Raw genomic sequence first — 14,946 nt, 5'->3', positions numbered from 1 at the left:
AAGGTTTATTCGGTCCGGGTTACCCGAATAAGGGCTTATTCAGTCCAAAAGGACCGAACCGAATATGAAAAGTCACATTTTTTTTCCTAACACGATTGCTTATTTGGTCTTCTTTTCTATCAATCGTTACCCAACAAAACCCACGTAATACACCAAAAAAAATCAACGAAATCGAATTCGATCATCCGTATTACACCAAATCGACAGTAGTGTATTACACCAAATCAACGAGTCGACGACATTACTCTTTGATCGATTGAGGTTTTTGTCATCCTTGCGACATTACTCTTTGATCGACGATTACGGCTTCTGCCCTTGCGACTTGCGATAACCTGGACTCATTGATCGATCATCACTAGTTCAAAGTTCAAACTTCAAAGTGCATTCACGATAAGAAAAAAAAAGTCGGCCCTTGCATCTGGAAAAAATAATTGTCTCCTCATCCTTGTTTTCTAGTTTCTAGTGTGATCAAACTCCCTTCAAGTCATGGAAAATTGGGTTCCAAATCAAGAAACTCAAGTAAGTATTTGTATCTTAATCTACTACTCAATCTTTAAATGTGTTATTATGTATGTTACTCATTGAAATTTGAATGTGTTAATCTACTACTCAATCTTTTAATTTGTTTCTTTAAAAGATTTGTTATGAAATCATAAGCAACAAAAGTCATACAAAATACAATATTTATAATCACATTCTAAATGTTATTTGGGTTATTCGGGTTATTCGGCTCCTTAATCATCTTATACATGTTATTTGGGTTATTCGGATCGGAACCGAACCGAACCGAATAATACCCGAACCGAACCGAACCCGTATTGCTTATTTGGTTCGGTTTTCGGTTCATACAATTACCCTTATTCGGTTTTCAGTTTATTCGGGTTCGGGTCGGTTAGGTTCGGTTCCGACCCGAATAACATCCCTAATGGACATCATCACAAAATTGCCTAGGACGACGCGTGGTGTTGATTCTATCTGGTTCATCGTGGACTGATTGACCAAGAGTGCATACTTCATTCCGATTGCAGAGAGTATATCTACGAAGAAGCTAGCTGATGTTTATGTCTGAGAGGTGGTGGTTCGGTACGGTGTGCCAGTTTCAGTGGTCTCGGACCAGGATGTCCGTTTCACCTCCAGGTTTTGGAGGAAGTTTCATGAGGATTTGGGTACTCAGTTGCATTTTAGTATAACATACCACCCTCAGACCGATGGCCAGACCGAGCGGACGATCCGGACGCTCAAAGATATGCTTCGGCCTTGTGTGTTGGATTTTTGGAGGGAGTTGGGATATTTACCTTCCACTGGCCGAGTACTCCTATAACAACAGTTATCATGCGAGTATTGATCGACCACCATTTGAGATGTTGTGTGGGAGGAGGTGCAGGACCTCGGTTTGTTGGGGTGAGGTTGGTCATTGGGTCATGGTAAGCACTGAGGTGGTGCTTAAGACCATAGAGTTGATTCTGCAAGTGCGAGACAAGTTGCGTGTCGCGCAGAGTCGACATAAGAGTTATGTTGACCAACTTCATTCAGACCTTGAGTTTCAGGTGGGAGGCGTGGTTCTGCTGAAGGTGTCAGCTTGGAAAGGTGTCATCCTGTTTCAGAAGCGGGGCAAGATGGGCCCCTGGTTTATTGTTCCTTTCAGGATTACTGCCCGTGTGGGCAGGGTTGCATACCGGCTGGATCTTCCTGATGAGCTCAGTCGGATCCATAACACTTTCCATGTGTCTCAGTTGCGCAAGTGTGTAGCCGATGATTCATCTGTGATATCGTTGGATGATATTCAGGTTGATGAGCGCCTAAACTACATGGAGAAACTGGTGGCAATTTTAGATCGTATGACGAAGGCTCTACGCAACAAGGAAGTGTCATTGGTCAAGGTCGAGTGGCAGCATCGGAAGGGTTCCAAATGGACGTGGGAGACGAAGGCGGAAATGCGAGAACACTACCCAGATTTATTCGCGACATCAGATTTCGAGGGCAAATTCTAGTTCAAGTGGGGGAGAGTTGTAACACCTAAATTTCAGGTATCCGTTTTAACCCTTGACTTATGTTTATTTTTCAAGTTTAGTCCCTGATCGTAATTTTGTAATTTTGAAGACCGTTGGAGTACGCGGGGCGTACACCCTCGTACGCAAGGCGTACTTCGGAGTGCATCAGAACGTTGGGCGTATGCATGTATGCATGGCGTACGCAGTCAGAGTGAAAACCATAAATTTTAGGGTTTGGACCCTATTTAAGCTCACTTATGACCTCAAGCACCTTTTTACCTTCAACCTATCACCTTATCTCGAAAACTCTAAGTGTGTTTGTGCTTGTGAAGCTTGTTGGGGCCATTTGGGTGCATTTTGAAGCTCTTGGAGTAGAAGGAAGAACAGTGAAGTGGCGGTGTTGCACTCAAGGCTTTGGATCCAACATTTAGTCCCCTTTGTCTACCTTGTGGAGGTAAAAAGTTTCAAACTTGAAGATTGAATCTCTTGGATCTAGTTTTGCTCAAGTTGTTTCCTTTTTGGTCCCAAAACAAAGCCTTTGTGAGTAGGAGGTACTCCATGGCATTTTAGTTGTCCTTTCAGAGGTTTTTAGGGTTGATAAGTCATAAAGTTGGGTTCTTGGTCACTAGTTTTCCCCCATGCAAGTGCTAGATGGTCTTAATGGGTTAAAAGGCTAAGGATTTTGGTTTTAAGGACTTAAAGCCATGTTAAGACATAAAGTTGGAAACTTTATGGCTTAGGACATCTTATGTGACTTAGATATGAAGTTTGGACGTGAGTGCTTAAAGGGATTAATCACTTGGTTAAGAAGTTGGAAAGCAGTCTCGTACGCAGGGCGTACCGAAGGGTACGCTAAGCGTACAATGTCAGCGTTGCGTCCTTTGGTCAACTGCGAGGTACGCCCCGCGTACTGACTGAGTCGACCCGATTGACTTTGAACTGGTTTTGACTAGGGTTTGACCTAGGGGCATTTTTGGTATTTTGATTGGCAGTTTGAGTTGTAGTGGTTTTTGATTGTAAAGGTGATCGGTAGTGTGAGTTTCGGAGCAACGTGTTAGTTCAGCTTTTCGTCTGCCTGTGAGGTGAGTTTTCTCACTGTATCAATGTGTCGAAGGCACCAAGGTCGGCCCATTATTTGTGATATAGGCTGTTAGCTATTTTTGAGATATGTGTATGAAAGACCAGGATTTAGCCCCTGACAACTGTATGAAAGACCAGGATTTTGCCCATGACATTTGTATGAAGGACCAGGATCTTGCCCCTGGCAGCTGTCTGTAAGACCGGGATTTGGCCATTGGCAAAAATTGCTTGTAAGACTATGGTTTGACCCATAACACTATCTTATTATGATTGGTATGTGGTACTTTGGGGAAACTCACTAGGATTTTGCTTTCTGTTTGTATTTATGTTTTCAGGTACTTCCGGTACTAAGGGGACGGGCCTGACGTGATTGCATAGCATTCTCCCCTCCCATTTTCCGCACTTATTGATATTATTACTCTGATGATTTGGCATTGTTATTATGTAATGGGTTTTGGAACAATATAATGACTATATTTCTTATTTAAAAATGAAAAATTATATCTTGGTTTTTGGATTGTTACATTTCCAAAGTATTTCTTCAAGTAGCTTACATGAAAGATATCATGTATTCCTTAGGAGTTCTTAGGGTAACTCTATTTTAAAGGCTTGGGTTCCAACCAGTTTCAACACCTTTGATTTCGGTGGTTATTTTTGAAGAAACGTTAACTTTTTACGATTTCTTAAAAAGTAATTAAGAGATTTTGCTATATTTGTAATTTTCTTATAAAATAATAATCTTATTTATTAAGGAAAGTAATTAAAAATTAAATTAAATAACGTGTGTTTTTAAAAAACTAAAACGTGTAATACAATCAGGGAAAATGACCTAATATTCCTTAGTTTTTTCGAACAAGAAGAAGACTTCGACTTCAATTTCATCTATCTCCAGAGCACATAATGAGATTCATTATGATTGTTGTCTTCCGACTCGAATTTGCACTTCCAAGACAAATAACACCATGAAAAAAAATGTTTAACGTCTTCCCTTATTCATTGGTATGTCGATTTTGATCATTTTTTAGCAAATATGTTTTTTGTTCTTTTCAAATTGACCCCAAATTATGAAGACAAACTTGCAGCCGTTAAAAAGGAGGTTTCCTGTCTCAACCACACCTTGAATCGCAAAATACTAAAACCCTAGAACGATTAGGGTTTTGTCGCAAGGACTAAAGAGACACGTCACTGACTTCTATTAATTTATTAATCACTAAGAAATTAACAAATTGGATCCTCGATAAACTCTCATGTCAATAACTTCTATTGATTTATGAACACGAACATTATTTTCAACAATTAAAATCATTATGGATAATGTATTCTCTTCAACTAATGTAGATCATTCGGTAATGATTCTTGAACATATAGATCTAACATCCACTTCCTAGACGAGCCACGTATGAGAAAACATTATTAATGATTGTCCCACATAGGATATCATGTGAGCAAAACCTGAAGAAAAAAAAAACTTATCTTAAGGACTGAATGTATACAAAAACAACGAATACTTATTTTGTAAAAAAAATAAATAAATAAATAACATTAATGAATAAATGTGGACAAACTGAAAACTTAACATGTAGTAGTCAGTCATAAAGACTGAATGCATACAAAACGAGAACTATTTTATCCTTACCATTTTTTTTCTACGTTCGACACGCGACACAAAACACGATGTTAATCTCCAAAGTGACACTGCAACATAATAATGTATTACATGACAAAGTGACACTGCTCGTGTGGGATTTACATTGACAAAGGTCTTATTCCCTTTGATGCGATGTGTAAACAAGTGGGAAATGGCGCTAATACTAATTTTTGGTCGGACGTTTGGTGCGGAGATATTATCCTTAGAGCTCGGTTTCCTCGCCCGTATGCTATTGCATATAATAAGGATGCGTTCGTTAGTGACTATTGGGATGGATCGGCTTGGACTTTTCAGTGGATTCGAAATATTAATGGTGGGGTGCTTGTTGATCATTTAGATCAATTAAATGTCCTTTTGGAGTCGTTCCATTTGTGTAATAGACGTGATTCTTGGCAATGTTCAATTGGTGCAAGTGATACGTTTGTGGTAAAGGAGGCTAGAATTAGATTGGATAACTTGAATCTCCCTTCAGGTGGTCTGGTCACTAAGTGGAATACCTTTCTTCCTATTAAAATTAACATTTTGGTTTGGAGAATGCTTTTGGATAGGCTTCCTACTAGATGTAACTTGGATAGAAGAGGGGTTGATCTTGAGTCTTTGCTTTGTCCGTGTTGTGAAGTGGAACAAGAGGAGAGGAATCATCTGTTTTTCGAGTGTAACGTTGCACGTCTTCTTTGGCTTAAAGTTGCTAAGTTGGTGGATAAGTCAATTCCTACTTTTCGTGAAATGACAAATTTTTTTATATGGATTGATGGTATTCCGGCCGCTCGGTTCCAAAGGGTGATCATGGAATCGATTTGTGCTACTCTCATTTGGGTCTTATGGACGTATCGGAACAATCTAGTTTTTGGCAACAACAAGAAGTACAAGAAAGACTTTATGTTTGATTTTATCGTTACTTTTTCTTATAATTGATATTGTAATAGGAATCAAAAAGCTAGGAAAAATTGGAATGAGTGGATGCTTAATCCTCTCATGAACTAATTTGTTTTTGTTTGCCAGCTATTTGCTACCCTTTTTATTTCATTGAGCCATTAAAAAAAGAACATAATAAAAACATCAAAGTTAACTTTTAGTTTAGTCGACATCGCCCCAAGGGTCGCTATCGCCCCAACATCCACCATATGACTAAACGACACAAATATAATATATCCGTCAAAGCATCATAGTAACTTTCCGTATTTGGTATACCTACTCTTCAGTTACTTCTACCGTTAAGTCCCACACACTTGTCATTAGCCAGATTGACATCTCAAATTATCATTTTACTAGACCAAATAATATTTTACCATCTAGATTTTTAGCATCACCAAATTTGGAATGAAAAGATTTTAACATGTATTTTATTAATTTTTGCCGCTTATTAGTTATAGACAATTTAACGTATTAACCGTCGCACGATTATTTATTATTTCTTTAGTAACATATTACAATCATAATGTTATATATTTTTTACCATCTAGATTAAAAATATTAAAAATGTTTAAAAAATAAATCATATTATAATTAATGGCCAAAACATGTCGTTAGTCTTTAGTTAATTACATTCCCTTTGTTTGGTTTATAACTGTCATTAAATCTAAATCTTTGATATACTACTATTTCATAAAATTCCTATGGGGATCCATTTTGTTAAATAAATAAAGCGATTATATATATATATATATATATATATATATATATATATATATATATATATATATATATATATGAAATAGTAGTATATCAAAGATTTAGATTTAATGACAGTTATAAACCAAACAAAGGGAATGTAATTAACTAAAGACTAACGACATGTTTTGGCAATATATATATATATATATATATATATATATATATATATATATACCCATCATCCTACGTCGTTTTGTATTATATATGTACTACAATGTTCTTAAATTTCAACCTCTAGCTTGATTGACTTCTAAAATTTTTGAAGTTTCACTATTATTTTCCTCTTAAATCACACATTTCTGCCGAACAACTACCAGATTATATATATAATAGTTGCAAATAAAAATTATGTAAGATGAAGATAATAATGCAATTTCTAAAAATCTTAGATGTAAATGAAGTTAGGAGTTTGATTTTAAGAACATTCGAAGCTTACAATGAATATATGATATAAAACGATCTAGTATGATGAGTTTAACTGCCTAAGCTTATATATATATATATATATATATATATATATATATATATATATATATATATATATATATATATATATATATATATATATATATATAGGCTGTGAATCCTGGTGAGAACTGTAATGTTAATTCTCCACCACCCATTTCGTCAAGGATGCAGACGTCAAACTCAATATTTAGACGTGATGCGTTCTCATGCGGCTGCGTTCGTAAACCGTAATACGGAATTGTAGATTTAATAACATGTGACGAACTTTAATGAAACGTCATTTAAATGAGTTATTTTTCTAAGTTCCATTTTTTTCACTTTTTTTATTTTTTTTATATTTTTTTCAAAATATATGTAAATATACTCGGTTTTCACAATTTTTTTTTTGTTTTTTTTAATGTTTTTACTACATATTTCAAGTTACTACTGTTTTTTTTATATTTTTTTAATGTTTTATTTTTTTTGATTTTTTTTTTGATATTTTTTTTGTTTTTGGACAAAATATTGGTTCATGTTTTTAATTTTTAACATCTATAAAAGATTTTAATCATAAAAATATTAATCATCATATTATATTCAAGTCACATTGTTTTTGGATCTTATCGTTTTTGGATCTTAAATCAAATAATTTGTAATCATAGTATTTTGGATTATATCCTTTTTGCATCACATGGTTTTGAATCAATAAAATATTCAATTAAATAAAGTTTTTTTTTTTTCATAAAGCACATTTTGGGTCATTATATATTTTAAATAATTTAATTTGGAATCATTGAAGATATAGTTAAGGATCATAAAGTATTTGAATCAACATATTTTTAGATCATAGCAAATTATGATCATAAATATTTTGAATCATAACTTTTTTTTAATCATAAATATTTTGAATTATCCAATTCTGGATCATATTATGTTAAATATTTTTTTTAAAAAAAACTTATAATATTCTAAATTAAAGTTTGGTATGTAAACAACCTTGTTTTTAAATGTTTTTATTAAAAAAAAATTCATAATATATGACATATAATAAACCTTTAAAATGATTTTTAATTTGGAAAAAGAAACTTTCACGTTTTATTTTTTCTAAAAATTTAGAATTATTGAAACAAAACGTTTGTCTACTTAACAATATAGTTTTTTGAAAATTTTCATTAATAAACTCGCTAGAAGAGTATTACTAAGAACTATATAATTTGTTTTTCTGAATGGATACAAAAATTCCGTTATATTCTACAAAAATAAACATTTCTTAAAATTAAAAGGTACACAGTTCAAATACTTATTTTTTATAAAAAGAGTTTATAAAGTCACTAGTATAATGAGCAAAAGTATTCCGTAAATTTTTATAATTTTTGAAATATTTTTTTTTGGGTTTTTATAAAAATAAAAAAAATATAATTTTTTCAAAAATTTTTGTTAATAATTTTGCTCATTTTGTAAAGAATTTAATTTTAAAAACTTTTGTTTTTTTAGTTTTATATTACAAAGAAAAATGGAGTTATGAACAAAAAAAAATAAAAAGGGTGGAAAAAAGAAAAAACTACAGGCAATCAAAACGTGACATTTAGCGGATAGAGAGTCGTAGGAGCATGAGGCACGTTCTTGGTGGAGCATAGCCTTTGGATGAAATTACTCCTCTGTCCCTCTGAATTTGTTTTACATACCCATTATTTCTGAACTTTTAAACAATTGGCGCTCATACCTTTAAGGTTTAATCATTTTTTTACAATTAAACTAAACCTTTCAATTGTACAAATAAATGGTAAAGATTTGTCGCCGCGGTCCTTATCTTTTTTTATTTCTCACCCGATCCTACTTATATAAAGGAATCAATCTTAACCATTCATTTATATCTTGCTGCAAAAATCATTCGTCGTACCGATGCGACGAGGAGATGAAATATTCATATGTGAATATAAATTCAAGTATATTCGTATATGCATACACCACCCCCTCTCATCCGCCACCTACCAAATGTTATTTCCACCACCTCTACCACTACTACCACCTCCGACAGTGACGGAGCTTGGACATTTATTTTAGGGCTCCGTCTATGACCTCCGACACCGCCATCGCCACTGTCACCACCCGCCACCACCTCCGCCACCGTCCCCACCACCACGTCTGCCACAGTCACCACCACTACCACCGTCACCGCTACCCCTGCCACCACCTCCGCCACCGCTACCACTACCTCCACCACTGCTGCCACCATCTCCGCCACTTCCACCACCATGTCTGCCAACGTTGCCACTACCACCTGTGTCACCGCAACCGCCGACACCACTACCATCACTACTACCGCCACCGGTACTTCTACCACTGTGTAACAATTGGTAAAAATAGGTCAAAGTTCATTGGTCAAACCACCGCAAACCCTGCTGTAGTAGGACCTATTGTATGTTGTTCTATGTTTTTGAAAGCAATAGAAGTTATGTTACTTATAATTGCACACAGATCACTCCAATTTGCTAAAAAAGTTGACGATTGTTAACAAATAGAAAACAATTCAATATAATAAATACTATTTAATGCCCTAAAAATAAAATTTATGCATTGAGTATAATTGAGAGTAATAGATGATCAAATTGGATAGAGTATGTGTTATCATTTTGTTAATATGAGCACGTGTGATACAAGTTAGTTTTGTCAGTTAGAATACATGTGCAGTGCACGTGATAGTCTGTTAGAAGAAGTTATTAGTCTAGTCTGTTAGTATATATATTCTCTGTAAATTGTTCATTTGTAACTTAACGAATTACACTCAATACAATTCTGAATCTTTCCCATTTCTCTCTTTCTTCATTTGTTCAATGATCAACATGGTATCAGAGCTGTGATTATTCATCACTGTTCTTCAATTTCAATCATTCATCTCTTCTTTTTGAATCTCTGTTTCTTTCGATTTGTCAAAATGCCAAGTCAAACACCTCAAATCAATTCAAGTTCTTCTCAAACTCAAATCAATTTTTCTGATCCGCTGTATCTTCATCCCTCTGATCATCCTGGAATGATTCTTGTCACTAAGCAGTTAGATGGATCGAATTTTGGTTCATGGAAGAAGGCCATCACCATTGCACTTTCAGCGAAGAACAAACTTGGTTTTGTTAATGGCAAAATTGTTAAACCTTCTTCCGATCATGCTAATTTTGATGTATGGCAACGATGCAATGATATGGTAATGTCATGGATTCTAAATACTCTATCCAGTGACATATCTGAATCTGTTCTTTATTCATCTTCTGCTGAAGAAATCTGGAAAGATTTGGAAGATCGTTATGGTCAATCAAACGGTGCAAAATTGTATCAACTTCAGAAGGAAATTTCAGATCTGACTCAAGGATCGAACGATCTTGCCACCTATTTCACCAAATTAAAGAAATGTTGGGATGAATTGAATGCTCTCTCAACCATTCCTAACTGCACTTGTGCTGATGCTCATGAAATGCAAGCATTTCAACAGAATTAGAAACTCCTAAAATTCCTCATGGGACTAAATGGTGATTACAGCACAATACGAGGTAATATCCTCATGATGAATCCTTTACCTTCAATTGCTAAAGCATATTCCCTCCTGATTCAAGATGAAAAACAAAGAGAAGTTTACTCTCCTTCTCATTTCACATCTGATTCTGCATTAATGAATGTGAAAATCCAACAACAATGGCAATGGAAGCAATTTAAGAGGAAATTATGAAAATAAGAAGAATCTAACTTGTTCGTTCTGCAAGAAGTCAGGCCATACTGCAAACAAGTGCTACAGGCTGGTTGGATTTCCAAAGGATTTTAAGTTCACCAAAGGAAAGAATATTGCAGCAACTGTATCGAATTCTCAATTCAATGGTGAAAGTCAAGCTAAAGAGGTCAACTTCTCCAATCAATCTCAGAGCAACCGTTCTATGCAAGAGCTAACAAATGATCAATATCACTAATTATGCTCTTTGTTGAGCAAAATGAATGACAACAATGAGAGCTCTACCAGTAACACAGATCCACAGAAGGTCAATCAATCATCTGTTCATTTTGCAGGTAACACCATTCTTTCTCAAGACAATTTCATTAATTGTCATTGTCTTGAAATAGCATCAATGACTTGGATCATTGATTCCGGTGCTAGTGATCACATGCGTCATAATAAGTCATTATTCATTCATACACAGACACTCAAAAATCCTTTCAAAATAACTCTTCCTAATGGTCAACATACTAATGCTCATGAATATGGAAGCATTAAGTTGACTGAAAATGTGATTCTTCATCATGTTTTACATGTTCCTTTGTTCAAATTTAATCTTCTTTCAATATCTAAACTCTGCAAACAAATGAATTCATTTGTTGTGTTTTCAAAACATTTTTGTTTCTTGTTAGAGGGCCCTTCAATGAAGAGGCCACTGGTTCTTGGTAAGCATCGAGCTGGGCTGTACTATCTGCATTCTAAACCAAGTACTAACAGAAGAATTGGTCTCTCTGTCAAATCTACATCTTCTTTTCATTCATGTGTTCTTTCTTCCAAGAATGTATCAAATTACATTTCTAAATGTAATGTTTCAGTTTCTAAAAATGTTCCTGTTTCTGTTTGGCATTCACGACTTGGACATCTTCCAATGTACAAGTTACAAACTCTTAGTTTTCCTAATAAGATCAATGATGTTTTTGATAATGCTTGTGATGTTTGTTCTAAAGCTCGACAACATAAATTGCCTTTTACTCACAACACTATTCACACCACTTCTCCTTTCCAACTCATTCATGTTGACACTTGGGGTCCTTATCACAAAAAAACATATCAAAATCAATCCTACTTTATTACAAATGTGGATGACTTTACCAGATCAACATGGACACATCTTATGTGTACTAAGAGTAATGCTTTTGGAATCATTAAGGGTTTCGTTGAAATGGTTGAAACTCAATTTGATAAGAAGGTGCAAATTATAAGATCAGACAATGCATTCGAGCTTGGTTCAAGTAATGAAGCCAAATCTTATTTTGAACAGAAGGGAATCATACATCAAACAAGTTGCATATATAGACCTCAGCAAAATGGTGTAGTTGAACGTAAACACAAACATTTACTTGAAACATCCAGAGCATTATTATTTCAGTCACAATTACCCTTGAAATTTTGGGGTGATTGTGTTCTTACAGCAACCTATCTCATCAACAGATTCCCCACTAAAATCCTTTAAAATAAATCACCATTCTATCTCTTGTATGGTACATCACCATCTTATGATCATTTGAGAACATTCGGTTGTTTATGTTATGCTAGTACTCTACAGCATAATAGGGACAAGTTTCAACCCAGGGCAACACCATGTATTTTCATTGGTTATCCCTATGGAAAGAAAGCATACAAACTATATGATTTAGAACATAAACGAATCATAATATCTAGAGATGTGGTGTTTCACGAAAATATATTTCCCTATAAGCTCTACAATTCCAATTCTACCCCTACACCAATATTTCCTTCAGAAAGCCATATGAACCATTTTGAAGATCCACCAAACTCAGATTTTCATTCACAACCTTCTCCACAACCACATACTCCACCTCCATCCTCACCTACTATTCCAAATCAAAATCCAATACACGAAACATTCCCACGAAGATCCACCAGACATGATGTTGCTCCTGCACATCTACAAGATTATATTTGCAATCATGCTTCATGTCACTCCTCATCTGTTTCATGTCCTTCTTATGCATCTTGTTTGCATGCTGTTACACATACTTCATCACCCATTCATGTATGTTTTAGCAGTCTTTGTGAAGAAAGTCAGAAGTTAATTCACAACTTGGATAAAATTAAAGAACCATCCAGCTATGAAGAAGCAGCTGCAATACTAGAATGGCAAGATGCCATGAATAAAGAATTTGAAGCTCTTAATGCCAATCATACCTGGACTATTGTTGATTTGCCAAAAGACAAGAAACCAATAAGCTGCAAATGGGTATATAAAGTCAAATACAAAGCTAATGGTGATTTAGAAAGGTGCAAAGGACGTGTAGTGGTCAAAGGTTTTACTCAAAAAACTGGCATTGACTACAATGAAACGTTTTCACCAGTGGTCAAGATGACCACCATCAGAGCTCTCATTGCAACAGCTGTTAAGAAAGGTTGGTCTATATCACAATTGGATGTGAATAACACATTCCTTCATGGAGATCTTGATGAGGAGATCTACATGAAACCACCACCTGGTCTGCAGCTAGATAATCCCAATCAAGTTTGTTTGTTACACAAATCTCTCTATGGTTTAAAACAAGCTTCAAGACAATGGTATGCCAAATTATCATCTGCCTTAAGAGAGAAAGGTTATCAACACTCCAAGAACGATTACTCTTTATTTCACAAAAGTATGGGGTCTTACACTACTTTTGTGGCAGTTTACGTTGACGATATCATGATTACAGGAAACAATGATGAAGAAATTTTCAATTTAAAGAGTTTCTTGGACCAAACTTTCAAAATTAAAGATCTTGGTCGCTTAAACTTCTTTCTAGGCATTGAAGTTTTATACACAACTAAAGGTGTTGTTCTCACTCAAAGAAAATATGCCCATGAACTGTTACAAGAGTTTGATTGTAAAGGATCTGCAATTTGTCCTTTACCATCAAATGGGAAACTTTTATTGGGACAAGGAGAAATGTTAGAATCCCCAGAAATATATCGGAAACTTGTAGGCAAATTGAACTTCTTAGTACATACTCGACCAGATCTTGCTTTTGCTGTCCAACATCTAAGCCAGTTTATGTCTGATCCACGTGTTCCACATCTTGAAGCTGCTTTTCATGTCTTAAAATACATAAAAGTTGATCCAATCAAGGTTTACTAATGAACAATGATAAAGATTTCACCTTGAAGGCATACTTTGATTCAGATTGGGCTTCATGTCCCCAATCTCGAAGAAGTGTAAGTGGTTTCATAATTCTCCTTGGGAACAACCCCATTACTTGGAAATCCTAGAAACAGATAACTGTATCCCTCTCTTCAGCTGAAGCTGAATATCATAGTATGCAACGAGTCACAGCTGAGTTAGCTTGGTTAACTCGTTTGTTACATGAAATTTCTGTTCCAAATGTTGTGCCTGTACCAATTCGTTGTGATAGCCAAGCAGCCATTCACATTGCTCGCAACCCTGTATTTCATGAGAGGACCAAACACGTGGAAATCGACTGCCATTTTGTACGGGAAAAGCTTCAAGATGGATTGATCACATTACAACATGTGCCTATTAGTTCTCAGCTTGCTGATTTGTTCACTAAAAATTTGCCAAGTAAACAACATCACAACTTGCTTAACAAGCTAGGCGTGTCCCACCCTCTAGCTTGAGGGGGGGTGTTATCATTCTGTTAATATGAGCACGTGTGATACAAGTTAGTTTTGTCAGTTAGAATACATGTGCAGTGCACATGATAGTCTGTTAGAAGAAGTTGTTAGTCTAGTCTGTTAGTATATATATTCTCTGTAAATTGTTCATTTGTAACTTAACGAATTACACTCAATACAATTCTGAATCTTTCCCATTTCTCTCTTTCTTCATTTGTTCAATGATCAACAGTATGCTCTTATGACTAATTGGATATAAAGAACGTCGAAAACGGAGATTATACGAAGAATTTATGCCCTTTATATGATTGTAAAAATTTGTATTTAACTGATTTTTCCGGAAACAAACATTGTAGCGCTTCGTTGGGATAGCTACACATTTCGTAAATTTTTCTTGAACATGTTTTTAAAATCAGGCTTAGGTCAAATATTTGATTTCATTTTTTATAATATTTTTAACTAGAAATAAAATCGAATTCGCAAAAACAGTCGGACCGGAGCTTTATAAATATAGAACTTTAAACGTCATTTTCACCTAGTTTCGTATATCAGATTTAATTTCTGTTTGTTATTTTGAAATCACCACACTCAAGATGATCGAAAGGAAATTTTGAAAATTTGATACGAGGTCAGATTTCTTGGCATGCAAACTGAGACAAACTTGGAGGGTGACATCATGATGATGTCACCATCATGACATCACAGAAGAACGTAAGAGTACGATGCATGAGTGTAAATCTATCTTAAAT

At 35.0% G+C, this 14,946-nt stretch overlaps 2 protein-coding genes across 2 annotated transcripts; both read left to right on the top strand.

Moving 5' to 3' along the window:
* Positions 1-4,851: 4,851 nt before the first annotated feature.
* LOC145122530 (uncharacterized) lies at positions 4,852-5,634 on the top strand. Its single transcript, XM_079058119.1, has one exon. The coding sequence runs from the start codon at positions 4,852-4,854 to the stop codon at positions 5,632-5,634; it is 783 nt and encodes a 260-aa protein (XP_078914245.1).
* Positions 5,635-9,775: 4,141 nt separating this feature from the next.
* On the top strand, positions 9,776-10,330 carry LOC145122529 (uncharacterized). Its single transcript, XM_079058118.1, has one exon. It carries the CDS (start codon positions 9,776-9,778, stop codon positions 10,328-10,330), a length of 555 nt encoding a protein of 184 aa, XP_078914244.1.
* Positions 10,331-14,946: the final 4,616 nt, after the last annotated feature.

Source organism: Lactuca virosa, chromosome 6 (genome assembly GCF_052849685.1).
Source record: "Lactuca virosa cultivar CGN04683 chromosome 6, Lactuca_virosa_CGN04683_v6, whole genome shotgun sequence".
NCBI classification, from domain to species: Eukaryota; Viridiplantae; Streptophyta; class Magnoliopsida; order Asterales; family Asteraceae; genus Lactuca; species Lactuca virosa.
Note: the sequence above shows the minus strand (reverse complement) of the source record. Positions and strands in the feature narration are given on the sequence as shown.

Coding starts and splice junctions, on each gene's coding strand:
- LOC145122529 (XM_079058118.1), top strand. CDS start 9,776: ATGCCAAGTCAAACACCTCAAATCAATTCAAGTTCTTCTCAAACTCAA.
- LOC145122530 (XM_079058119.1), top strand. CDS start 4,852: ATGTGTAAACAAGTGGGAAATGGCGCTAATACTAATTTTTGGTCGGAC.